Genomic DNA, 27,807 nt, shown 5'->3' on the forward strand with positions numbered 1-27,807 from the left:
TGCGATTAAATCTGTTTATTGAAATAAACTGTAGTACAGATTGTTTTCAGCAGGTTATAGATGTCACACGTTTCTCCTACTAACAGATGATAGCCAGATGAAACACGATAGAAGAAGAATCTAGAATAATACATTTTATTACTGAGACTCTCCCCAGAGGTCAGCAAACCCAACCCAACCCTTGAACAGATGAGGAAACTAAGGACCAGACAGGCTGGCATCGTCCACTCTACAAATGTTTAGGGCACTGACCATGTGCCAGGCACTTACTCGGTGCTGGGCATATAAAAGCTAACACCACGTGGTACCCGTACTCAAGGAGCTCGTAGCCAGGCTAGTGGGCAATAGTGTCCAGTAAGCAGGAAATTAACACACGGCCGAGGCAGTGTTGTGAGAACAGCGTGCTCAAGCTATCGGGGGCACCCGATCCAGGCTCAGGAGCAGCTCTCTGAAGGTCAAGTGCGAGCTGAGCTGGCAGGGATACACGGAGCTCGTATAGACAAAGAGGTTGTGAAACAGTGCCCCGGGAAGGCCCGGGTGAGGGAAAGCACAGTGCATTTCGTTAACCCAAGGAGTTCAAGTACAAAGGAACTCCTCTCCTGGATTTTGAAGACAGCAGTCTCCTGACTTCCAATTCGATGCTATTTGGAGAATACTATCCATCTTTCTAGGTCCCCTGACAAATATGTGGTGATTCGGCACATACATATCAATACTCTTGCATAGAAAAAAAGGAAGCATACGTGGCTCATGCTTACCCAGGTACAGACGTTAAGATTTTCAAACCCTCTTGTTTACGGTGTCTCTTGGAGGAATCATTACTTTGCATTACGGCCTCTCATTTCCTCCCCACATTTCCATCAGTGGGGTCATGCCATAAAGCCCTTACGTCTGGAAGGGATTTTAAGGAATCACTTTGTTAGTGGTCATGGGAGCAGGAGGCGGGGCTGGGGGAGCAGTCACCACCCCAGTGCGGGCAATAAAGGAGCTGTTATCTGTAGAGCACATAAAAATTTATAGTAAAGCTGACCAAAATCGTCCTGCATTTTATTACCACCACGTGGCAGCAGTCCAGCAGTTCTCAGTCAAGTCAGTAGTGAAACACTCCTCCCTGCCAAGGCAAAGTGCTCCCGCGGACCCCCGCCCGTGCACGCTAGTGCGCTTGGGTACACCTGCACAGGCAGAGAGCACACTTAAATACACCTGCACACGCAGAAGCACACAGCGCCCGCACAGGCTGTGCACCTGTCTGAAATCCCCAGGGTTGACCTCTCTTCCCATTCCTGTCACCACACATTCTCCAGTCCACTCCCTTCTGTAAACAAAGCTTGAATCGTCAAAAAAATCGTATATACAAAGAACCCCCTATCGATGTGCATCTTCCTACAATGATGACATTTATCTCCAGTGAAGGTTCTCGTTTCTCAAAAGCCTCAAATCCCTCTCGAGGTGGGGATGACGTCGGAGGCCACCACTTCTGTGCTCACGGGCTTACCAGGAGCAATCCTCACCCATCCTTTCCGGGTGGGCCATCTGGCAGGTGCTCGGTGGGGTAAACACCGAGGGGTCTTTAATACCCAGCTGTATGTCAAAAAACCGCGTGGACAATATCACACTGTAATTTTTGGTGAAGGTTTCCTGGACGGGATAGCAATCCTTGACTGTATAAATGCCAATCCAGGTTTCATCTGTAAGAGAAAGAGAGGGTGACTTAAAAAAATTTTTTTTAATCTTTATTTTTGCGAGAGAGACAAAGTATGAGCAGGGGAGGAGTAGAGAGAGAGGGAGACACAGAATCCGAAGCAGGCTCCAGGCCCTGAGCTGTCAGCACAGAGCCCGACGCGGGCCTCGAACTCACAAACCGTGAGATCACGCCCTGAGCCGAAGTAGGAAGCTCAACTGACTGAGCCACCCAGGCGCCCCCTGGGGGTGACTTTTTAATGTAGAAGGTAAGGCAAAATGCCTGTGTTGTTTGCTTTCTTTTTCTCTCGTGGGAAAATATACATAAAATTTACCATTGTAACTATTTTTAAGTAGTTCAGTGGCATTAAGTACGGCATTAAGCCATCACCACCTCCATCTCCAGACCTCTTTCATCTTCCCCAGTTGAAACTCTGTGCCCTTTGACACTAACTCCTCGTTCCCCTCCCCCAGCCCCTGGCAACCCCCGTTCCACTCTCTGTCTCGGGGAACGCGACTATTCTTGGCATCTCATGTAAGTGGAATTATATGGTAGTTTTCCTTGGCTGACTGGCTTATTTCACTCAGCGTAATGTCCTCAAGGTTCATCCACATGGTAGCGTGTGACAGAATATCCTTCCTTTTTAAGGCTAAATAATACTCCATTGTCTGTTTACACCACGTTTCGGGGATTCAGTTACCTGCTGGGGGACACTTGGGTTGGTTTCCACCATCTGGAGGAATTATTCATTCATTCATTGTCATTAAGTATGCTGCTATACACATGGGTGCACAAATATCTTCTTGAGTCCTTGCTTTCAGTTTCTTTGGATATACACTCAGAAGTGGAATCGCTAGGTCATATGCTACTTCTACGCTAAACTCGGCAGCGGGGATGGAGGGAACTGTTTTCGTACTATTTTCAACTGTTTCCCGCAGGCACCATAAAGCCTGTGTATTCGAAACAGCTTCGGGGTGGGCATATGGAAGCACCACCAAGAACAGCTTTCCCTCTATACGCAAAAGCAGACACTCAGAATGACAGGAGAAGATCTGGTCACTGTAACCTCAGGAAGTGATATGGGGACTCGAACGTATACCTTAGACAGACATCTTCTGCGTCATAGATCTCAGGGTCATTAAACGTCAGAGCCAAGGCTAAGCCCGTAACAGCCAAGGTGGCAGAAATGTACAGGTGGTGCTGGAAGGCAGAGGTGTTTCAAATGTGATGCGTATACCCTGGAGCTAAACCACTAGCAGATTACACAGGGGGCTTCAAAGCACATGCGGGGGGACATTAAACAATTTGATTAAGCTTGTCAATTTCCTTAACTACCTTCCTTAGTGAACTTAACCTTTTTTCCCATCATACTTTCTGGGACGCAGCACTTGGATAGTTTTTGAAGCCTTACATGATCTAGCTGACTTTCTGTCGGACCACTCCTGGACAGTGATCTGTTCCTGGGGTCCCCCTATGGAGTACTGGTCCTCAAAGGTGGCATTCTGAGGAATGTCTAGAGGGTCCCAGGGGTCCGTCAGGGTGATCTTGGAGCACTGCTTGGTGGCTTGTTCAATTTGAAACATCACTCCATCCTTATAGAGCAAAATATATTCAAATAATCTGAAAGACAGATATAGAGAGACCATATCAGGACTTTATTGTCAGTCGTCATGCCTTTTGTCAGCACACCGTCCAAAGGCCTGCAATATGAATTACTCTTGGAATAGAACAAGCAGAAAAAAACAGTTTGGCTTGCTAGGCATTTATTTATTTATTTATTTATGAGCACTAGACACTTTGATAACCTAAATACAAAATAATTAAAACTAAGAGTTCAAAACTGAATATTGAATAACTGAGCACCTATTACATGCCAGACTCTGTGCTTAGGCTACAAACATGGGGAAGACAGGGCCCTGGGTTAATGGCTGGTTTGTGACATTGTAGCACAGGGATGCAGGAGGATTTGACCCTTGGCTTGGTTCAGTTCTCCTTGCAGCACTGAATCGGGCATTACCAGGGTGCCCTATGTAGGGCATCGAGAAGCCGCTGAGATCAGACCACACACCTGTGCCCCACTGTCTCAACTGTCAGTCATGAGTAATGGGTTTCGGGGTGAGGCACAGCGGTGTGAAAATGGGGCCCTCCTCCCACATCTGGAGGAGGCTGAGACAAGCAGGCAGAAGGTGAGGGGACCCCAGAACGACTGGTTTCCACACAGTTTGTCCACATGCTCTAGGCCTCGTCTCTCCTGCCCACATGCATGCCCCACGTGTGGAGCGAGCCAGAGGTGTTCCCAGGCTGGGCCAGGAGTCTGCAGACGCGCCCTGTCTCCCAGCACACGGCATTGTCACCAACCCTGCGTCAATCTTAAAGCTAAGCAATCCTGGTGCTGGGTGAAGCCAACAGTGGGGGACGGGGGGGGGGGGGGGGGGGGAGGGGGCTTCCGAAATGTGTTTGATCGTCAGTCTGAGACTCGGGCCACTGCTGGTCCAGCACAGTGAGACTGCAGGCCTTGAACTCACACAGTGAAGAGCCTACAGAGGGTGCTTTCGATGGGCAAATAAAAGACAACCAACATATTATCTGTGGTATGTGAGGCTCACTCCACATCACAGACTCCGTCTGCCTCCAGGGCGAATGTTTGCCATCCCAAGTCCGAGCTTAAAAAGCATTTTCTAGAAAAACTATTATAAATGATCACTGTCTATGTGGTCAAAAAATAGTATCACTATTTTAGCGTTATGCTTCCATTTTCTACCGAGCCAGTATGGAAATGTACACATGACCTCATTTTATAGATTTAGGTATATACTTATCCTGCTTCATTCCAGGAAACACTTGAAATGGCTTATGAGGGTCAAACCCATGCACAGACTTTTAGAAATGGGAGTGATCACAGAAAGAAAAGGAAGTGTTCATTTGCTGCGACAGTGCTCCCATAAACGTGGAGCCAACCTCTCATTATAATACACATGCAGGGTTCACACCCTACTGAAAGCCCTTCGAAGGAGATGGGGTTGGACTGTCACTGTCTTCTCATGCCCAGAAAAATCCCTGGCACATCAGTCTAAACATTTGTGTAAGGAGCACAGACACCCGGGGTGCCTGAGTGGCTCAGTCTGTTTAGCGTCCGACTCTTGATTTCTGCTCAGGTCATGATCTCGTGGTTCATGAGTTTGAGCCCCGAGTCAGGCTCCACACAGAGCATGAACCTACCTGGGATTCTCTCTCTCTCTCTCTCTCTCTCTCTCTCTGCCCTCCCCAAGTTGCACATACTCTAATATTTATTTTTTAAAAAAAGGAGTACAAAGACATTCATATCAATTTTAGAGCACTGTCCATTCATAAACACGGGACTCTGTACAGAGATCCTGTTCTACGATCCTCCCTGACAGCGGGCCCCATAGAACACTGTGTGCCCTCAGAGATGACTTCTTTATTCTTCTCCTCACCATCAGCACCCACCCCTTGTGCCTTCCCAAGTCCCAGGCATTAGCCTAGACAGCCATTCGTCACTTTTGCTGAAACCCCGATGGCGTGCTTCTCAAAGCGTAGTGACTGCCCCCTGGAAGATACGCACCATGGGCGGGAGAGGTGTGGGGTCCTTCCTGAGAACAACCCTTAGCTCCCAAACCCACAGGTCGCAGAAGGGGGGAGCCTGGCAGCCATTCTGGCCATACCTGGGTGGGCCCCCCTCCACGGAGCTTACGGGACCGGAGGTGAACATCCCGCCCAGGGCAAGACCATCAGATCCTCACCCACAAACATGTGGAATTGCGCCTGCACAGGTCATATGTAAACTCAGAAGCTCTGGGAGGCTGTTTCCAACATGTGAACTGAGCAAGAGGGAAGAATGAAGCAGAGAGAGGCACCAGGAAGCGGAGATTCCAACAGCCGGTCCCCCCTGGATGCATTCCTGTGTCCTCTGTTGTAATAAACTTTCCTTTCTTCTGCTTGGAACTTTTTGTGTGACTCATAACCAGGACTCATCTCTAAGATAGTTGAAGACTCCGCGGTTTCCACCTAGAGCCCTGGAGAACAGCCACTGGGACAGCTGTGTTGTGTGTCATGCGGTGTCATGGCGGACCCCTGGCCACCGCCGCCTGCCCGGGCAGCCACCAGCTGGGGAAAGGAAGGGGCAGCGGGAAAGGAATTCTGCCAGCCGCGCCGTTGTCCCGAGGCCAGCTCTGCCCATACACACACAGAGGTAAAATTTAATTTCAAAATGAGAACTCTAGACTTGAAGGAATCGTTACAAAACGTTAACCTTTATTACTTCTGGGTGGTCTGAACACAGGTGTTTGTTACAGTGTTCTCTGTAACTTTTCTGCTTTCAAAATATGTAGTATTTTCAAAAGAGGCCATAATCTGATACCGAGGTTATGTTGACAGTGCCTTAAGTAAGACAGAAAATATTAATTCAACGGGAAACCAAATACAACCGTATAACTGTTTTTTTGTTTTTTGTTTTTCAAAATCCCATATGGGTAGAAAAGCAAGTATTGATCCATAGGAAGTTTTGGAAAAGAAGCTTTTCACAGTGCTGTTGTGGCTTGGGTGTTTATGGGAACACATTCATAGTTCAGACGTAAGGTTCTCCGTCGCAAATAGGATACAGGCTCCGGAGCCCGATAGAGCCATTAGGTCAAAATGCAGAGATCAGCCAGGGTTGAAATGAATCATCTGCCTGGGATGCTGTGCGGGTTATTACCTCCGGAGACCCAAAGGACTGACTGTCTTCAACAGAAACTCGATCCCGGGAAGCAAGATCAAAGCCTGGCTCTGAAGCAAAGGAAGTTGTAAGGATGGGAGTCACAAATGACACCCCCGGGGTGCAAGCAAGGTGAGGTGCTGGAAAGGGCTTGGAGGACAAGGCGGGCAGGCCAGGCCTGGGTCAACAACAGCCTGCAAACTCCTCCTTGCTGGCCAGACCCCAAGCAAAGCACAGTTCCCGGGAGGGCCCTGCCAGGCCTGGGCTGTGAGCGAGGTCAGGCCATCCAGGCCTGGCCAAGGGGTCAGCAGGCTGAGCTCTCACAGCAGCCTCAATGCAGACGCAGGGCCCCGGCAGGGCTCCATTCTGCCGCTCACCTCGTGGGACCAAGGATTTTTGTTGCTTCTGACAAAATTCTCAGGCTACATTGACCATTTCTGTTGTTTCCTGAAAATCCATTTTCCTAAATATTAGCCTCTACCACCCGCATGTTCTCCAAAACACTGAAAACCTGCAGAAGTTTTAGATCTTTTGAAAATGGATGTCTGGTTTTTGTAAAACTGATTCACATTCAAAGTTAAAAAAGAAAAAAATCCAAACAGTACAGAAATAGAAAATGAAGTAAAAATTGCCCAGAAACTCGAACTTACAGAAATAACAACTCTTTGCCTCTGTGGCTAAACATATAGTGATATTTTCACTTAAATTTCTTAAAATTGTGGTAAAATAGAACATAAAATTTACTATCTTAAGCATTTTTAAGTGCATAGTTCAACAGTGTTAGGTACATTCATATTGTTGTGCAACCAGTCTCCAGAATTCTTTTCGTTTCGCAAAACTGAAACTCTATGCCCATGAAACAGCTCCCCATTTCTCCCCCGCCCAGCTCCTGGCAACCACTCTTCCACCTTCTGTCCCTATGAACTTGACTGCTCTAGAGACTTCCTACAAGTGGAATCATTCAGTAGCTGTCCTTTTGTGATTGGCTTATTTCACCGAGGATAATGTCTGCAAGTTTCATCCATGTTATAACACGTGTCAGAATTTCCTTCTCTTTTTGAGGCTGATATTCCATTGAATGCATATAGCACATTTTGCTTATCCATTCATCTGTGGATAGATCCTGGGTTGTTTCCATCTTTTGGCTATTGTGAATGACGCCGCTATGAACATGGCTGTGCAAATATCGTACTGAGTTTTCATTATCTGTACTAGACACATTTTACAAAAATGAGTGAATCTAATGTCTTTTTTAATGGGTGAATATAATGTTATCTAACCTATACTTTACCTTAATTTTTTTTTATTTTAATGTTTATCTTGAGAGAGAGAGAGAGGGAACGCAGGGGAGAGGCAAAGAGGATCCGAAGCAGGCTCTGCACTGACAGCAGCAGACCCAACGCAAAGCTCGAACTCACGAATCATGAGATTACGACCTGATCCAAAGTCGGATACTCAACCGACTGAGTCACCCAGGCACCCCTGAAATATTTTTTAAATGCAGAAGAGTTGGAGGACTAGTACAATGATCACCTTTGTGTCTACCACTTAGATTCAATAATTGTTACATTTTGCTATATTTGCTTTTTCTAACTATTTGCCGAAAACAAGGACTTTCTGCTTTCTGGCCACATTACCACTATCACACCTAAGAAATTAAAATTCATTCCCAGGGGCACCTGGGTGGCTCAGTCAGTTGAGCGCCCAACTTCGGCTCAAGTCATGATCTCACGGTTCGTGGGTTCGAGCCCCGCATTGGGTTCTGTGCTGCCAGCACAGAGCCTGAAGCCTGTTTTGGATCCTGTGTCTCCCTCTCTCTCTGCCCCTCCCTCGCTCGCGCTCTGTCTCTCTCTGTCTCAAAAGTAAATAAACATTAAAAAAATTTTTTTAATAAATAAATAAATAAAATTCATTCCCTAATGCCAGCTAATATCTGGCTCATATTCAATTGTCCCCCCAAAATGTATTTTAAACTCTTTTTTTAAAAATCAGAATGCAGTCGGGGTGCCTGGGTGGCTCAGTCGGTTAAGCGTCCGACTTCAACTCAGGTCACGATATCGCGGTCCATGAGTTCGAGCCCCGCGTCGGGCTCTGGGCTGATGGCTCAGAGCCTGGAGCCTGCTTCCGATTCTGTGTCTCCCTCTCTCTCTGCCCCTCCCCCGTTCATGCTCTGTCTCTCTCTGTCTCAAAAATAAATAAACGTTAAAAAAAAATTTTTTTTAAGTAAAAATAAAAAAAATCAGAATGCGGTCAAGTCTCAAGCAATATATTTGGTTGTTACATTTCTACTGTCTTAAAAATCTGGAACACTACTATCTTTTTTATTTTTAATGTGGCCTTTGACTCTCTGAAGATTCCAGATCCCCACATATTCCCCATTCTACATTTTTGTCAGTTTCCTAATTTAACTTGTTCCTCTATATCCTGTCATTCCTCCAAACTAGACGTGGATTCTAAAGTCTTGATGTGCTTTGGCTAAAGATTTTTGGAAAGAAATTGAGTGGGCTGTGTACCTCCTGGTGCATCACATCAGAAGACAGGTGATGTCCCATGCCACTATCAATGCTACCAACTCTGATCACCAAGTCCTGTCCTTACTCCAGATGCCTTCAGCATAGAGGTGCTTCCTTTCGCAGTTAGCAAGTAATTGATCAGTAATACTTGGTGAAGCTGGGGAACAGCCCGTTAGCCAATAATTGTCACCTCATGGTTTTAGGTAAAACCATTTCCTGAATCAATTGTCTCTGGAGATTGGTAGATTGGTACCAATGGTATAACAAATGACATCTATCTATTTATCTATCAATCACCACCCAGGATGCAAGGATTTTTATGTACTCAATGCACGACAAAGTCCTTATTCCATTTGATGCTCAAATTGTCCCAAGTTCCCTCAGTGGGAGCTGCTTCCAGCTGGTATTTGTGACTTTGATGTGCCCCCTTAGTGTTTGAATGCTGTGTGTACATATGCATGTATATGTGTGTATATGTATGTGTATATATATATATATATGTGCCCGTGTATAAATATGCATGTATATGTGTGTATATGTATGTGTATATATGTATATGCTTGTGTATATATGTATATATGTGTGTGTATGTGTTTGTGTATATATGCATATGCATCACATGTGTGTTTCTGTACACACACACACATACCATGTTTTGCTTTAGTGATCTCCTACTCGTGATCACTTAGATTATTTCCACAGTTTGTTAATATTAACAAAGCTGAATATAATTGGAGGTAAACCCTTTTGGCTTTCTCTGTTTACAACTCTATGAAAAGTTTATAGACTGGAATTGTTGGATCAAATAAAATTCCCATTTTATATTTTACAAGATACTGTTTCCCAAAAGGAATTTTAACTGGATGTAGAGCTTCATTCATTTTTTTTTTTTTTTTTCATTAGAAAGGTACTGGCGGGTGGTGCCTGGGTGACTCAGTCAGTTAAACATCTGACTTCCGCTCAGGTCATGATCTTGCCATCTGTGTGTTCGAGCCCTGCATCGGGCACCTACTTCAGATTCTGTGACTCCCTCTCTCTGCCCCTCCCCTGCTCATGTTCTTTGTCTCTCTCTCTCTCTCTCTCTCTCTCTCAAAAATAAATAAACATTAAAACAAATGTTTTTAATTAAAAAAAAAAAAAGTACCGAAAATTTACCCAACTAAGAGCACCTGGGTGGCTCAGTCAGCTAAGTGTCCAACTCTTGGTTTCGGCTCAGGTCTTGATCTCAGGGTTTGAGAGACTGAGCCCCACACTGACAGCATGGAGCCTGCTTAGGATTATCTCTCTCCCTCTCTTTCTCTGCCCCACCCCTGCTCTCTCTCTCTGTCTCAAAATAAATAAACATTTTTTAAAAAGTTTGCCCAACTATACTAAGGCAGGGGAAAATCTGTCTAATTCAGGATAAGGTTTACAGACAGCATGAACTGCACTGTAAAAAAAGCTGAGGAGAAGAAATCCAGGTTCCCAATCTCCTACTGGTGACCTGCAATCATAATTTTAATCTCCCTGTTTCTCATATGTAAAGAAAGACCAAAAATTTGAAGCTCAAAGTATTTTTATGAAGATGATTTGAGACAGCAGACATAAAATTGTTACATAAATGCAAGGGATTATAGCTTTGTAGAAAAGTCTGGCAATGGGTACGTTTACTATCACCCGTTAATGTTTAACAGGGAAACTACGCATTTGACTTGTGTACGTAAGACCAGATCGGCTGTGTAACAAAGAAGGTCTAGTACATCCAGGTGGGGTGAAGGATGAAGGGGAGACCAATCTTGAATGCAATAGCGGACCCCTCTGTAGCAGCCCTGCAGGCATCTGACCCTTTCTCTCTTGCCTGCCTCTCAATATAGAGGTTGAGGAAGTACACTCATCTACTCACTTCCTTAGTTTCCCTTGGAGCTGGGGGTACAGTTGGTTCTGGCCTTGGAGATATAAAAGGAAGTCTGTTGGGTGAAGAAATGCCCTGGAGATTTCTCTTTTCCCAAAAAAGCAGACTCCTTGTCCCGCTCTATGTCCTTCATTTCCTGTCTTTGAACATAAGGCTATAATGCTTAGAGTGGAGACAGCCATCTTAAAGCCATGAGGCAACAAGTCAGTGCGCCATCTTGCAACTCTGAGCCAACATTCTAGAGTAAATGGATGGAGAAGAACCAGGGGCCTCGATGATACTGTTGAGTCAGACCTAGGAACAAGTATCACCAGAATTCTGAGGTAAACTACAACCATCCTTGTAGTTTAAGCCCCCATAAGTCAATTTTCTGACACGTGCAGCTGAAAGCACCCTAGATGAAATAAGTAAAATCCACTGCTTTATAGTTCTTATCTATCAGATGCTTTTTTTAACAACTCTCTGGGAGCCCTTCATTCCAGAATGAGCAGGGCCCAAGGATTTGGCTAATCCCAGGACCCACAATACCAGAGCCTGACCTGGGTGTGGAGAAACCTTAATAGCTACTGCCCGTACAGCCAGGAGGCAACTGTTTTTCTGTCTTGAATCAGAGTAGTCAAGGGGAAAAAAATACAGTCTGAGGCAGAGGTTACAGACTGGCAAATTCGGCTGGCTGACACGTTATTAGCTTTTTCCTTTCTTTCTTTTTTTTAACCAGATGAGAAAATATGAGGCTCAGAGAATAACTAAGTAGTAAATAATGTGCCGGGATTGGACTCCAGGTCTGATCTCCTATCAGATTCGTCCTAATTCACTAACACTGTGATTCTTCCCATCCACATATAACTGCTTGGCCATCCAAGATATCTTAAATTACAGAAAAGGGAGTGTACAGATATTATATTGTGATTTCAAAAGGACTTTGGCTTTTATGGAAGAAATTGGACCAACCCTGGATTCGTTTAATATGCAATATAATATATTAGCAATTCATGCCAGCTCTGTGACTCGAGGCCGGAAGAATGGAGCTTCGGCCACTTGCCATTCTGGCGTGTACCGGGATTGAGTTACACCCTACAGTAATTATGAGACATAAAAGAAAAACGCTATTTCAAAATTGTTGTGTTAGACACAAACTCATTGTGTAGGCTGATACCAACCACATACAACAAAAGGAATATTAAATTACTTGAGAATGCAGCCCTAGGAAAAGTAAAATCAAAGAATAATTTTGCATGCAATTTAAGAAGCTGTTAAGGTGACGGGCCTCCACTGCTTGGATTCTAGTTCAAACAAGGAAAAGCCTGCTCAAGAAATTGAAGCGGTTTTTTTTTCCCAAAAAAATATTTCAGGAGGAATACTGGCACAGGCATATATTCTTCCCGCTGATGGAAGATAATGAAAAATTATCATGAGACAATAGTTCAAGTTGTCTTTTTTTTTTTTCAACATTAAAAGAAAGATCCTCATTAGCACCAAGGTACCCATGTTGCCATGGTACATAGTGATTTCTGGAATTATGCATCAGAAGGTATTAAGAAGGTTGGGAGGGTACAAGGACAGTCAGGTTGACACCGTCAGCACTCCGCTTTTCAGTAGAAACTTCTCAGTTGCCACTGTGTGTAAATATGAACACAGACATTCTTCCAGCTAACGTTAATGACTCTAAAATATAAATCTTATTTTTTACCTTCACTGGGATTTGGGATGATACTGAATTTAAGAAAAAAAAAGAATATGTGACCACAGAGATAGCTCTCTAATGAAAAGCATGATTATCAAAATAGAAAATGTAGCAGAGATGATACAGAATACTTGGGCTATAGGAAACAAACAAACAACAGAACAGCACATTAAAAGGTATGATTCCAGAACTCTAGGAAAAACATAGGAAGGGATGAAAAGGCTAATGGAAAGATAAGAAATCAGGGCGCCTGGGTGGCTCAGTCGGTTGAGCAACAGACTTTGGCTCAGGTCATGATCTTGCGGTTTATGAGTTCGAGCCCCGCGTCGAGCTCTATGCTGACAGCTCTGAGCCTGGAGCCTGCTTCGGATTCTGTGTCTCCCTCTCTCTCTGCCCCTCCCACACTCATGCTCTGTCTCTCTCTGTCTCAGAAATAAAGAAACATTAAAAAAAAATTTTTTTTACAAGTTAAGAAATCTGGGAGAACATGAGGCACCTGGGCGGCTCAGTTGGTTAAGCATCCAACTTGGGCTCAGGTCACGATCTCATGGTTTGTGAGTTCGAGCCCCGCGTCGGGCTCTGTGCTGACAGTGTAGAGCCTACTTCAGATCCTCTGTCACTCTGTCTCTCTCTGCCCCTCCCCTGCTCTCTCTCCCTCTCTTTCTTAGAAATAAATAAATATTAAAAAAAAGAAATTTGGGGGAACAGATGTAAGAGAACCAATACATGTAAGTAGAGAGATATTCTAAAGGAACAAAGAGAATGTCTTCCCTCTTGCTTGGAGAGTATCAAGCCTCCAGAAACAGCAGATGAAATTTCCTCTAGAGCTAGACATAGCCTGGAGATGTTAATGATGTTCCAGGATAATAATAGAAACAACCGACAAAAATTAGGGCAGAAAAAAAATTATTAAAACTAAACGAAAATCAGTTTGGTATCAGACTTCTCTTCTAGAGCTCTAAATGCCACAGCAAATTTTAAACAAAAAAATACCATTATTACCCAATGAACTGCTTATTTATTTTGAGAGAGACAGAGACAGCATGCGTAGGGGAGTGATAGAGAGAGAGGGAGAGAGAGAGAGGGAGAGAGGGAATCCCAAGCAGGCTCTGCACTGCCAGCACAGAGCCTGACACGGGGCTTGAACTCAGGAGACTGTGAGATCATGACCTGAGCCAAAACCAAGAGTCAGGTGCTTAAGTGACTAGGCCACCCAGGTGCCCCTATTATCCAATGAATTGTATACACCCCAAAGTTACCATTATGCAAAATAGCAATAAGTAGATGTTCTCAGACATTCAAACTTTCTGGAAGTATACCATGGCACCAGTACCCTTGCGGAGGAAAATTAATTGAATACATTTTCTAGCTGACATAAACATGAATCAAAATAAAGGATTCAGGTAGTAAGAATATTAGCATAAAAGAAATTGCAGCGAATAATAAAAGGAATAAAATAATCTACGTTTCTTTTGTGACAAAGCTACTTAGAAGTTTGTACAAACACTCACAAAATAAAAAGTCCTCTGTGCTTAACAAGTGAAGAAGTTGACCTTATAGAGGCTTGACTCAGCCTAGTGAAAGAAGGAAACACTAGAAACCATCCAAACACTTTAAATTCTTTTCGACATAGTGAGTGGGACCTAAGTAAACACGCGTCCTTTACAGAAGAAATTGTGTTCTGGTGACAGAAAAGTGGATTCCCAAGTTTCACCCTCTAACTCCTTAGGGGAACTGAGACATCAAGAGGGTGGCTCCTTGGGGGTCCTCAGGGCAAGCCAGACAATACATGGCGCTGGGTGGGGCGGTGGGGACGGAGGGGGGTGAGGGGGGATCATGATCCAAAATACAGTGTATGACAAAGGGGATGGGTAGAAGGCTCAATTCAGAGAGAGAGGACTCCCACATGCAGAAGAAACACATAAGCCACATCAGAACACGGCGCTCAACATGGCATTTCAGTGGATATTAAATCTGGAGCAGATTCTCTCCCCAGCACCTCTCCTCCCCAGAGGGTGAGCTGGTAAAACTGTCTACTGGTCCACTGCCCTGTTCCAACTCAGAGAACTCCATGGTTTCTCTGGCATCTTCCTCAGAGGAACATCTGCCTTTCACAACTTGATTGGATAATCAGCTCCTTGGTGAGACATTCTGGGAAAAAGGATTTATAATTCCTGGGAATATAAAATGTATCTCAGTAAGGGACTCGGTGAGGTGGTGGGGGTGGGAGGACTGTTTTAGAAGCTTTGGAGTCAATGCAGATGGTCTCGCTTACCACAGTCCTCCCTGCAAGTATTTTCAAGCCAACTCAGGAGGCCTGGCATTCATCAGGGGTGAACCTGGATGCCACGCCAACTAGCGTAGTAGTTCATGGTGCCTCATACATTCCTCCTAAGTTACATCTCACCTGTAGCTGATGATGCTATGCCAGCCCAAGAAATTGATGTGCCCTTGGCCCTGTACCTCCACCATCTTCCCATCTGACAGCATCTTCCTTGGCAACTTCTGAGATGCTCCAGAACAGCAGGTTCTCTGGGTTCTATGATCTGAGTGTTTGAGTTCCTCCCCTAACCCTACCAAACTGATATTGAAAACCTAATGCCCAAGGTGATGGCAGGAGGACTGCGGTCTCTGGGAGGTGATGAGGTCTTGAGGGTAGAGGCTTCATGGATGGGATTAGTGCTCTTATACAAGAGGCCCCAGAGAGCTAGCTGGCACCCTCCACAATGTGAAGATACAACGGAAGGTCTACGACCAGAAGAGGGCCTTACCCAACCATGCTGGCACCCTGATCTCAGACATCCACCTTCCAGAACTGTAAACAATGAACTTCTGTTGCTTATCAGCCACCAGGTCTCTGGTATTCGTTACAGCAGCCTGAACTAAGATACTGTGGCAGCTTGGAGGGGTTACTTTGGTGCCTCCTCTTGGGCAAACTGACGGTTCTCACTCATTGGCAGAGCTCACACTCTGGAACTTTCCCAGTTGATCTAGTGTCAGCCACAACAAAAGCAGCCTTCCGTGAATGGGGCAGCACAGCCTTTTTGTCCAGCGACAGCTGCCTCCTATTTAGAAGCCCTCTGTCCAAAAGCTTCTCCATTGTTTGGAGGGTCTGAGGGCCAGGGGGGCACCCTGCTGGGGGTCAGATTCCTCACACGGCCTCTCCCTTCAAAGAGGCACTGCTTCTGAAGGAAGCCATCAGCGCTTGGGAAACTCTCAATGCCCATATGAGGGAAAATTCTCCAAAACTGGGACTGTGGAGCAAGAGAAACACTGAAGATAGTGTTTGATGAGGGAAGAGCTGGGGACTAGGTCATGGATGAAAGGAACCCGGAGGATCCATTTCTGGAGGTCCTGGTATGCTCTCCTAGGTGGGATCCACCTCAAGCCTGCTTACAGACCTTTTCAAAATATGGGTGGGCACTGCCATTTGGTGTCAAGAATTGTTCTGGACAAAAGAGATACATGATGTAGAATACGATAATTAATACACCATGAAACCATTCCATAAATCCACAAGTTGATTGTTAAACATGTAATCCTGAGGGAGAAGAAAATACAAATGCAGAATATTGGGAAGAAGAAAAGGATATTGATAGGTAAGGTGGTGTTGTTTCAGAGTTCGGAGAACATCACATACAAATGTATTAGGGTGATAAATGTAATCTTGATGAAATGGAAGATTTTCTAGGAAAATAGAAATAAGCAAAACGAATGCAGAATGAAGCATACAATTAAGTGAATAAATAACCAGAGGCGGGTAAAAAAAACTCTTACAGAGGTCTAGTGAGATTTTAGATCTTTGATGTTTAAGAGATCAAAGAGTTACTTCTCCAAAAGGAGTTGGGTCCTAATGGTTTCAGGAATTAATGTTTTCCAACCTCAAGGCTATACAGCAATAGAGACATATAGAAAGCTTGCCAATTCTTTTATCATTTTACAAAGATTTTTCTACATTAAAATACAGAAAGAAAATAAAAAACTAAAACACAAGCTGAATTGTGGCTGTGGATTAAAACCACATCTTAAATATTAGTGAGTCAAATCAGGCAGACTATTAAAAGACTAATACATAATGATAAATTAGAATTTACTTTAGGAGAGCCAAGTTGGTTTAACGTAAAGCAATCTATTAGTACAAACCACCAGGTTGGTGAAGTTTCATATCCATCCCAATTAGAATAAATTCTTTATAAAATAGGTCAGAAAAATATTTACTGAACATGATGGAGTGTCTTAGTTAAACCAACAGCCCGTAAGAGACTTACATGTAAAATTTCAGAAACAGTCACAACACAATGAGAGTCACTAGGGCTGTGACAGCACCACAGGCATGTCATTTTGCCCTTGTTTTTTCTTTATCATATTAGAAATCATTAAAAAAATTAATTAGGCTCCTGGGGCGCCTGGGTGGCTCAGTCGGTTAAGTGTCTGACTTAGGCTCAGGTCATGATCTTACTGTTCATGAGTTCAAGCCCTGCATCGGGCTCGCTGCTGTCAGCCCAGAGCCTGCTTTGGATCCTCTGTCCCCCCCTCCCTCTGCACCTCCCTTGCTCTCTCACTCTCTGTCAAAAATAAATAAACATTTTTAAAAATCTTAAAAAAAATAGCCGCCTACAGGCATGAGTGTGGGAAACATGACCACTCACATTCTGCCAGCTGAAATATCTGCCAGGTGGAACAATTTCCTGAAGGGCAAAGTCATCACAACTTAAAACTGTGCAAATCCCTTTTCTATCATTTTCTTACCTAGGACTGTATCCAAAATGCGTTAAAAAATGGTACACGTAGAACTGCACACAAATACAAGGTTATACATGTAGTAGTCTATATAGTCCTCCCTGCAAGTATTTTCAGGCAAACTCAAAAGGCCTTGCATTCATCATGGCTGAACCTGGACGCCTCGCCAGCTAGTCTGGTGGTTCACGGCCTCATAAGTCATGGGTTCGTGGTTCATCCCTCCTAAGTTCCATCTCACCTGTAGTTGATAATGCTATGTGGACAATAGAGGGGAAAGATACATAACTATCCCATAATAAGGGACAGCTTAAAGAAGCTGTGTTCTATCCATTAGCTAGAATACCACACAGTCATCAGAAATGGTTCTGCTGGGGCGACTGGGTGGCTCAGTTGGTTGAGCATCCGAGTCTTGATTTTGGCTCAGGTCGTGATCCCAGGGTCGTGGGATCACGCACTGAGCATGGAGCTTGCTTGAGATCCCCTCTCTCTCTCTCTCTCTACCCCCTCCCCCACTCGCGCTCCCTCTCTTGCTCTCTCAAATAAATAAATAAACATTAAAAAAGAAAAGAAAGAAAGAAATGGTTCCGTTGATGGGTACTTACAGCATGAGAAACATGCACAGCATTTTGTTAAATAAAAAAAATGCAGACCATGTTTCCCTCTTAATTTCAAAATTTCATACACAGGAGTAGGAAAAGAAATCCAGAAGCACATGCATCAGGGTTCTTAAGTCTATATGGCGGGACTACAAGCGATCTTTACTCTCTTTATTCTGCTCTTCTGTGTTGTCTAGATTTTCCACCATGAACACATATAACGCTAGTCGTCCCAAAGCCATCAAAACGGTGTTTACTTGCTCAACACACATTAACTGAGTCTTATGATATACCAAGCACTTCCAGGTGCCGGGGTTTGGGTGATCGGCCAAACCAATAAAGTTCTCTCACTGGCGGTGGAGAGATGGACAATAAACACCAAATGAACTGACCAGACGATGTCACACAGGGATCACGCCCCGAGGAAATCAGAACAGGATGTGACGGACAGTGGCTGGTGGGGGGCGTCGCAGAAGGTCCCTCTGAGGAGATGGTGAGCTGAGACCCGAAGGAGGAGACGCCAGTTCAAAGATGAGAGAAGGGGACTAGTCCGTATGGATGAGCTTGCCCAGTGTGTTGTTCAGTGAAAATAAGCCTGTTGTGAAACAGTATGTGCTACGGTATGCATGCTGGGCATCTAAAAATCTCCTAGGCTATTCGGAAGATGTACTCTTACTGGTTGAGCAGTTAGGGGTACCTTTTTTCCTCTTTGCTTATCCTTCTACAATAGATATATATGTCACCGTTGTTCGTCATCCCCTCATTCAAGTATTCCCCCCAAAATCTGATTCTGTGGTGCTAGAGATACAGCAACAACCCAAGCAAAAGTCCTAACAATGGAGCCTTGTTTGGGGCAAGAGGAGGCAGAGGAGATGAGAAAACAGGTTGAAAAAACATTAAATAGTAAGTCAGATAGCGGTAAGCATCTTGAGCATGTAAGGCAATGACGCGGAGTGTAGGAGAATGTTGGCGGGAGAGACCGTCGAATTTGGGAAGGGGCCATGCAGCTTTTTAGGGAAAAGGCCTTCTGTGCACAGGAAACAACAACACAAGTGCCAGGAGCGGGGGAGCAAGCTGGCAACCAGGGGAGGCTGCAGGACAAGGTCAGGGACAAGGGATGGAGGGGGTGGGGAGCAGACCCCTTAGGGCGGCCAGGCCCGAGTAAGGACATTTACCCTCAGACACAGAAAGGCATTGGAGGGTTTTGATCAGACAAGCGATATGATACAATATTTTTAGCAGAATCATCATTCAAAGCTGGCGTGCTGAGAACAGAAAGGGGGCAAAGGTCGAAGTAGGTGGACCCATTAGGAGCCTAGTGCCAAAAGCCCAGGCAAGAACGATGAGGGTTTGACCCTCAGGATGGTAGCGAACATGTGGTCAGATGGTGAGTCTCTATCAAAATTAGAGTCAATAGGATTTGCTTTATGGATTACTTGTGGCATGTGGGAGAAGAAGAAATCAGAGATGGCCCTATGAGCTGGTCCTGAGCAAACGGAGTTGCAGTTAGCTGCACTTTAGAAACCTGCAAGAAGAATGATTTTTGATTTGCTTGTTTGTTTGTTTGTTTTCAGAGGAGGCATCGGTTTGGAGTATGCTGAGTCTGAGATGACGGTCAGAGATCCAAAGGAAGAGGTCAACTCAGGATTTGGATATAAAGGTTCAGGGGAGAGGACACAGGACTCACGGGGGAACTCAAGGCTGGAGACACACGTGTGGGAGTCCTCCGTGCAGAGATGCCATCTGAAGCCATGACCTAGCTGAGGGCACCAACAGAGGGGTGTAGACAGATAAGTAAAGGGAAGGAGGGGCACCTGGGTGGCTCAGTCGGTTAAGCGTCCGACTTCAGCTCACGTCATTATCTCACGGTTTCTGGGTTTGAGCCCCGCGTCGGGCTCTGTGCCGACAGCTCGGAGCCTGGAGCTGCTTTGGATGCTGTGTCTCCCCCCTCTCTCTCTCTGCCCCTCCCCCACTGATGCTCTGTCTCTCCCTGTCTCTCAAAAATAAAAATAAAACATTTAAAAAATTGTTTAAAAAAAAGAAAAAAGAAAAAAAGTAAAGGGATGGAAAGCCTGCGCCCTGGGACATTCTACCATCAATGGTCTGCAGGAAGGGGAGGAAGAGCAAAGGGAACTGAGAAGAAAAGGAAATGACGTAGAAGAAAGGACACCGGCAGAATGTGGGGTCCTGAAGGCCCTGTGAAGAAAGATATCAAAATGGAGGAAATGAGCACCATAAAAGGAGGACTGATAAAAGATCATTCGATTAGTAACGTGTTGCACTTGAGCAGAGCAATCTCAGCAGAGGTGTGATGCTCTAAGTTTGGTCGGAGGGGGCTCAAGGGAGCAGCGGGGAGGGGGCGCGAAAATTGGACTTAACGTGAGATTTGCTTTAAATAGAAGGGGAGCATGGTGTTTCAGCTGGTGGGATAAAGAGAGGAATTTTTTCTTTAAAGATGGGTAAAAGAAAAGAAATTATAAAGGGGAAACTAGAAGATTTTTACTGGAATTGGGGAAATAGAAGACAATCCCATTCATTCCAGGAAAAACAAACCACTAATTGGTAGAATATTTTCAGATCTTCGGGCACTGTGCCCCCGACCGCCATCTTCGAGGGCAGAATCAGGAAGAAACAGCTCAAGGTTGATGGAGAGAAGTAAAGACGCTTTCACAAAAGTTGGGGGGCCACCTCTGGCTTCTAGTTATAAGTTGGTCTTACACCCCACCAGCCCTGTTACTGTGTGGGGCTTGTCTTCCTTGGCACTAAATGCTCCTCGCTGCCTGCTTCTCCTTTGCCTCCCAGCATCAACTCTCTGAAATCCAGGGTCAACACACCCACTGAATTAAGACTCAAAGCAAACTTTACAGGCTTCCAAGAACATCTCTTCCTTGAAGAAAAACTCACTTTTGCAAATCAGCATGGTTTATTTTCGAGGATCAAAAGGCCACAAGCAGTCAGACTTCCTGAGCTAATAATAAAAGAAAATGCTGGCTCTTGATCTCAGCAGAGAGCAAGAGGAGGGAATAAAGGCAAAAAAGAGTCATTCTGAAATTCTGAAAGGTGTGATTTCTTAAGATGGAAGGCCTCATCTATGCAAAACAAGGTTGGTGATGAAATAAATCCACAGAGCCCTTCATACGAATTTACCTCCCCAGCCACACAGAAGCATTCTGAGGATTTACAACCATACCACCCTGAGAAATCCAAAAGAAGGCAAACATATAAAAAAACATAAACTGATCTTTGCCTTCCCCTCGTTCAACAATGTCGTCTAAAGTCACAAGGGAGGGCCAAGCAAGAGAGCCATCTGCATGGCCTGGCCTAGGGTGCAGAGTCCAGTGCGGTGAGGAAGGCACCCATGTCGGGAAGGGACATCACAGCAATGCACCATCAGTGACCTACTCCAACTGAATAATGGGAGCCAGTTTTCTCTGAGAAGGGGCCTACGAAAACAAACCATGTGGTAGCAGGGTGGAACTGAAGGTTCTAGGCAAATACATATAAGGATCAGAACTGGAAGCTTAGCAACGTATGTACATGTAAATCTATGTGTATGTGTATGAGTGAGTGACTGTGTGTGTGCGTGCATGTGTGTGTGTTCAAATCTACATCCCCTTCCTTTGTCCACTGAGAGGGGTCTGGGAGCACAGCCACCTAATAGCCATGAGCATAATGAAAGCAGAAATCTTGGCACCCAAATATTATCCTCCAGTAAAAGTAACCAGAGCTTCTTGAAAAATGGCTCAAATCTTGGCTTATTCCAAGACTCTAGCAGAGAGAGTACAGATGGTTTGGGGAGTCTTATGGTGGCAAAAAAAAAAAAAAAAAAAAAAAAAAAAAAGCAAAAAAAGTGCTCAAAGAATGAGAGGTGCTTGTTAAAAGAACATAAAAGCCAACTTAGAGTGGTGCCCACTGGCCAGATCTGGGACAATGTGAACATCAAACCAAACAATGAGAGCAAAAGCATTACAGTGAGAATCCTTGAGGGTGTGCTGATATAAGTAAGTGAATAAATTCGGTGTCATGAAAAATGGGATGTGTACGTGGTTTTAAAATATCTCCCTACAAAATACTTATTCATTACAAAGTGAAAAGGTGTCGCTTGATGCTGAAGAAACTTTGCAGCCATCAGTTAACCAAGCGACAAGCGATCAAAGAGAACCAAGCGATCACAGGGTACAGCAAGAACAGAGTACTACCTCTGTGATACTCCTGCTGCGGGTGAATAACTAGAATATCAACGTAAGGAAACTTTCAACCAAAAACCCAAATGTGAGGAACATTCTACCAAACAACTGGTTTGTCGTCAAAGTGCAAGAAAGACCGAGGAACTGTTCCAGACGGGACACCTAAATGCAACGCTTGAATAGAAACTGGGTCCTTTTTGCGATACACAACATAAAAGAACAACTAACTGCCTTTCAGATGGTAGAAATGAATCCGTGTTAATTTCCTGATTCTTAGGGCCGCGTTGCAGTCACGCGGGAGAATATCCTTGTTTGCAGGAAATCATGCTGAAGTATCTGGGGGTCGTGGGGATAGCACGTGGGCCACTCACTCTCAAATGATTCAGGGGGAAAAACTGGCTGTGTACTATCACTGTGACCTTTCTGTAAGAGCGGGATGGTTGCAAAATAAAATAAAATTTGATATTTGGAGGGAAAAAAAAAACCCTTATCCTGTTGTTGAAACACAATGATCGTTGGAGTTACCTAGTGTGATAACAGCCTTTGGAATTAATCTTTCAAAGCAGATATGTGGAGGAACACTCTGGAAGCAGTGCTATTCATGCCCTGGTGTACTCGGGGCTCCCACGCAGAGGAGAGCCTTCTGAGTTTGCAACCAAAGCATTTAAGGGTGGCCCCTCTTTCCTCTACCCATTGAACACAGGTATAGGTGAAAAAGAGAAGAAAGAAAAAGCATTTTGGTTTTATCTACACAAAGGGACAAGCTGAGAAAAAAATTAGAATCCATGTCAAGTTCATTGTGTCATGGTAGAAACAGGAATCAGCCTGATGTAATAAAAGCACGATTAGTATCATTAAATCATTAAATGATTAGTATCATTTAATCTCTAAGGACGAAGGCCTAAGAGTATTTAGTGTAAACATTGTAGATCATTAAAATTAAATTCAAAGATGAAAAGCTGATATCCTGAGAAGTAAGGGATCGCATTGCAAGTGGTGAAGCCAGGGCTAGAGGCCATGTCTGGCAACCCATGACTTTCTCACTGCATGTCCGTGCTCTCTACACAACACTATGTGGCTTTCTCTAAAAATACAAAACAGAAATGATATTCTGCTCTCCAAGAATAGAATTCTCAGGGAAAACTGAGACTGACATGAACTGATCAGAATTTGAATGAGAATCTATTTTCTTTTCATCTTTTACCCGTCGTCCCCCCACCCCGCCAAAATCCCTGAACCTGTAGGGACTGGTAGTCAAATAGTCTTCTAAGATATGATATGATCCCTACCACACCCAGGCATATTCTCTTAACCCCTCTCGGCTCACTCTGTATCAGTAGCACCGTTAATTCCAACCGCCAAGCCACCATTTTGTAAGTGGGCGGGGTAAGCTACTGGTGGCCCAACAAAATTCATTCAGTATCCCATACTGCTTCTTCCACAAAATTCAACACATCCGCTGAAATATGAAAATAATCTTCTTTCTTTTCCTGGGTCTTCCAGATGTAATACTTGTGAGTTTAGCCAAGGAGTCAGGAAGGATTGTTGGAAGCAGAGAACAAAATAGTATCAATTACTAATATTTCCCATTCTCTGCTGAGGCTGTCTTATCTGAAGCTTGTAAAGTTGTTTAATCTTTTCCATCATCTCAGGGAAAAGAGAGCCTGGAAAATCCTAGTCATTCCACAGTAACTATCAGTGGGATTTTCCATAACTATCTGGATGCAAAATAAAAATCTTAAGAAGTTGATCCAATTCTAAAACTTACTTCTCAGCTTACTAATAAATATGAAGAGACAACCCATCCATATTTTCTTCAAATAACATCTGGTTTCTTGGCCGGACTGCTAATACCTGAAAAAGTTTCTGAGTTTATTCCAGCAAATCTACATTTAAAGAGCTTAAAAATGCATTTACGCACTTAAACATTCTTTTCTACATCTGACTTAAGGCCAGAGATGGGACTGTGAGACGGAACCTCGCCAGGAAACTGGGAAGATGGGGAATAAAATTGCCTTCTAAAAACTAAACTGTGAAATCAACAATTGATAGGTCAGGACAGAGAAATGAGAAATCACCGCATGGGGACAAAAACCTCTAGGCCAGCAAGATTTGGCTGCAACCCCACTAAAGACATAACACACACACATAAAGGCTATAGTAATCGATCATGGAATCAAAGATGAAGAAAGGTTGCTAAGACAGCCTGAGCAGTACTCACCAAGACTCCATGCGGAGTGGAGGGAGTCGGGACCAGCAGGGCTGGGGTAGCAGAGAACCAGTGACGAGACATCTGTCTGGTGGAAATGAACGCATCACTTAATCTCAGCCCCATTACCCTGGGCTGGCCTGTCTCCTTCAGGATGGAAAGCTCAACATTGCGCATACAGCCTGGCCTGGAGCAAGCAATCATTAGATTCAGTGACTTGGCTCCCACTTTTTGCTCACAACCTCCTGATTATAATTTTGCTTGCCTACGGGGAGAGAATGACCTCGTCTTGTGGATCTGAGCATTCTGGCCCCCATGCCAGCCATAGCACTCACTCAAATATACGTTTTAGCTGTTAAGCCTGCTTCCTGTGAGTCAGCTCCCAAAGGAAGGGCCCTTGATCAAGTTTCTGAGCCCACGGGCTGGCAGCGAGTCTCTGGGCCAGGGTCAACTGACCAGGCGGGCCACGTACAGCTGCAGCCACGTACTGAGCACCTGGTATGTGTCATACACTGTGCCGTGTGCTTTACGTACTTGAACTGGTTGAAACGCCAGGACACTCCAGTAAATTAGACACCACTGATATTGCCATTTGGTAAATGAAGAAACTGAGGCTCACAACGCTTTAGCAATTTCCCCCAAAGACCCACCTCAGGACGCTTGCACTCCACCCAGCTTTATCCAACTCTGAAGCTTAACCTCTTACATGGTGAAAATACTACCTCTGGGGGAATGGACCCTTACCCTTCTCCTGGCCACACTACTCTGCTTTAGCAGTGTGCTCTGGGCCATTCCAGTCCGGCTGCAACACGACCTTGTTCATCAATACACCACTACTGTGCCAGCCTGACCATCAGGGCGCTAAAGGTTAGCGATTTCTCCTGGATCAGAAGCGCACAAAGCCAACCCTATCTCAGTGAACCGCGCAGGTATCTCTTGCATGCCATCAGAAGCCAAAAATGGCCGCCTCTCCTTGACTCTCCTCTCTCCTCACCTCCTCTGTGGGTAAACCCCTTCCATACTTTCCTAACGAGTCTGCTTCTCACTGCCTCCATGGCCGCTACTCATTTTCCACCCGGACCTCGACCAGAGTGTCCTAGATCACGTGTTTGCCTCCACTCTTGCTCTCCTTTATTCGAAACCATATGCCCAGTGACTAGTCCGTAACGCAATAATGACATTCCACTGTTCGAAAATCCTTCAGTGGGTCCCAACCTCTCCACATCCTCTGTCTGCAGTCCTAACAGTGATCCGTCTGCAGTTCTTGGAACGCATCCAGCCCTGTGTGCTCCAGAATGTCCCGGAATATACCCGCAACCCCACCCCACCCCACCCTACCCCCCCGGCAGTCTTCCCTTCTCCGGTCACTGGCACTGGCTTTGAGACTCACTCATGCTTCAGCTCCCACAGGGAGCCTGGGTTAGCTGCCCATCTATATATCCTTCATCTCACCGAGTGGAAATTTTCCTCATGTGACTCCAACCCCAGGCTGTGACCTCCCTGAGGCCCAGGACCCACGCTGTTTGAACAAAGTGCTTGCCATGAAAAAAATGCACGATGAATGAATGAGAGCCTGGTAATATAGCACAAGTATCAGAAACCACCTAGCTTCCTCGAGTCCCAGCTGTGGGGTCTTGAAAGAAACATGTTGAATCTCCCTAGACCTCAGATTCTCTGTCTATAACACAGAGATCCATAAAGCTTCCACCGGTAAACTGTTGTAAGATTTTCATGTAACACGTGGAGAGTCCTCAGCACTGTGCCAGGTATGTAATAAACGCTCAAACATTGGTTGTTGCTACTATGTCCTTTGAGACGGAACCAGAATGTTCTTTAAAGGCCTCAGAGATATTCCCAGGCCCCCATGGTGACTCAGCTGGTCCAGATCTCCTCAGGACTCACGTTTTACCTTTCCAGATGCATTAGCTCCCATTCTCGGATATACTGCTCTGAAAGGTTCTGTTCCCTTGGTACTTCCTTCAAGATTTGCCCCAGATCTTACTGCTCTGGGCCCTTAAACCATGGAGGTCACATGCTACCTCCTGATGATGCAAATGCCACACAGGGGGGCCCGCATAACCCCCCCCACACACACATACGAATTTCCACAGGAAAGCTGTGGAGTTGACAGGTGGTGATCCCAAAATAGAAATCAGGTCTTAAAGGGGGCAGGAGCAACAGGAGGTCTCAGGAAGAGGACGTCCATTGTCGTAGCAGACGTGGAAAGGTGAATCATGGGACCGATGGCCTTGAAAAAAAAAATGGCATCGCTCCTCCGTGGAATATTGTGCAGCTAGTAAAAATAGCTCGGCGGGGGGGGGGGGGGGGGCAGCCAATAAAATGGCAAATAAGAACGCGTAAGTGAGCTTGTATAAAGAAAGCTCATGGTTTCTAATCACAGTGTGTGAAACTTGCTTTAGAAAAATTTAACGAAGTTGACCAAAATGTCAATTGTTGTAACGGGGTGATGATACTTTGATTCCCCACACCTTTTGCAGTGCTGCCCTATGCTTTTAAAATGCAACAAGAATTCTTAAAATATACACATCCTGCGCACCTCCTTCGCAGATGGCTCCTGGAAGAGAGGAGATAGTGCAGGTGACACGCCCTAGGCTGAAGGGGGCTCCGAGAGCCTGACTCAGCAGCGTGCGGACCGGGGCGAACCTGGGCCCCGGGACGCCGGGACGCGATCCCGCCCCTGCCTCCTTGCTCACCCACCACCGCCCCGCTGGGGATCTCAGAGCGCAGTGGGGCCAGCCCTCCTCCCAGCCCCCCGAGCGGGCTGGCCCCGGCCACCCTCCCCGCGAAGTTTCTCCTCGGTAAGAGGGAGGCGCCGCCAGCGGCTGTAAATCTAGCGGCCCGACGCGGCCCCCGCGACCTCGCCCCCGCCGCCCGTCCTGCGGCCCCCGTACCTCTTGCAGGGGATCAGCGCCTTGCGCTCGTCCAGCACCCGCACGCGCTGGTTGAGCCCGTCGTAGGAGAGGAGGGCGCGGCTGTTGCGCCCGGTGCTCTGCCGGTACAGAACCTGGCGGCCCTCCCACTGCTGCGGCGCCTGGCACGGGCGCGGGGTCCCCGGGGCGCCCCCGGCCCCCGCCCCCAGCGCCGCCGCCCCCAGGGCGCAGAGGCCACCCAGCGCCCAGATCCAGAGGCCGCCCCGCAGCCAGGCGCCCAGGGCCCCGCGGGCCACGCGGAGCGGAGCGCGCCCCAGCATCGCCGTCCGCCGCGCTCGCCGCCCCCCCCGAGGGCCGGCGCGAGCCGCAGGGGGCGCTGAGCAGTCCCGGCGCCGCGCAACCGTCCGCCGCGTTCGGGGCGGTGCGGGCGTGTGGTCTCCGCGAGGCCTCTGCCCACGGCTGGGATCAGGTCGCGCGCGGTGCGGGAGCCGGGGCCGCGGCCCGGGAAGGCTCCGGGGAATCGCGGGAGCTATTTCTGCCTGGGCCGCTGCCCGCTGCGGCTTGTGTTTTCGCTTTGCTCTCTGCTGCCAACAGGAAATGCAGTGGCAGCGGTGCCACTAGCATCCTGAAGGGCATCCGCGTTCTAAAGGGGGGGCGGGGTGGGGAGCAGGACGGTGAGAAGAAATTCGTTTCCTCCAGTA

General features: G+C 46.0%; 1 protein-coding gene across 2 annotated transcripts; it reads right to left on the reverse strand.

Moving 5' to 3' along the window:
• On the reverse strand, positions 1 to 27,801 carry EPDR1 (ependymin related 1). 2 transcript variants are annotated; one of them, XM_043588547.1, is made up of 3 exons: positions 27,128 to 27,735; positions 3,093 to 3,301; positions 1 to 1,688 (listed from the first exon to the last, which is right to left on the reverse strand). In XM_043588547.1, the coding sequence occupies exons 1-3, from the start codon at positions 27,424 to 27,426 to the stop codon at positions 1,492 to 1,494; spliced, it is 705 nt and encodes a 234-aa protein (XP_043444482.1). In that variant the 5' UTR covers positions 27,427 to 27,735; the 3' UTR covers positions 1 to 1,491. The 2 variants fall into 2 exon arrangements, with proteins under 2 accessions (XP_043444482.1, XP_043444484.1); XM_043588549.1 differs by lacking the exon at positions 3,093 to 3,301 and having other exon boundaries at positions 1,575 to 1,688; positions 27,128 to 27,801.
• Between the last annotated feature and the right edge of the window lie 6 nt (positions 27,802 to 27,807).

Source organism: Prionailurus bengalensis, chromosome A2 (assembly GCF_016509475.1).
Source record: "Prionailurus bengalensis isolate Pbe53 chromosome A2, Fcat_Pben_1.1_paternal_pri, whole genome shotgun sequence".
Taxonomy (NCBI): Eukaryota; Metazoa; Chordata; class Mammalia; order Carnivora; family Felidae; genus Prionailurus; species Prionailurus bengalensis.

Coding starts and splice junctions, on each gene's coding strand:
- EPDR1 (XM_043588547.1), bottom strand. CDS start 27,426: ATGCTGGGGCGCGCTCCGCTCCGCGTGGCCCGCGGGGCCCTGGGCGCC. Junction 3,302..27,127: donor GCGCTGATCCCCTGCAAGAG/GTACGGGGGCCG, acceptor TCTGTCTTTCAG/ATTATTTGAATATATTTTGC. Junction 1,689..3,092: donor CAGAAAGTCAGCTAGATCAT/GTAAGGCTTCAA, acceptor TTTCTCTTACAG/ATGAAACCTGGATTGGCATT.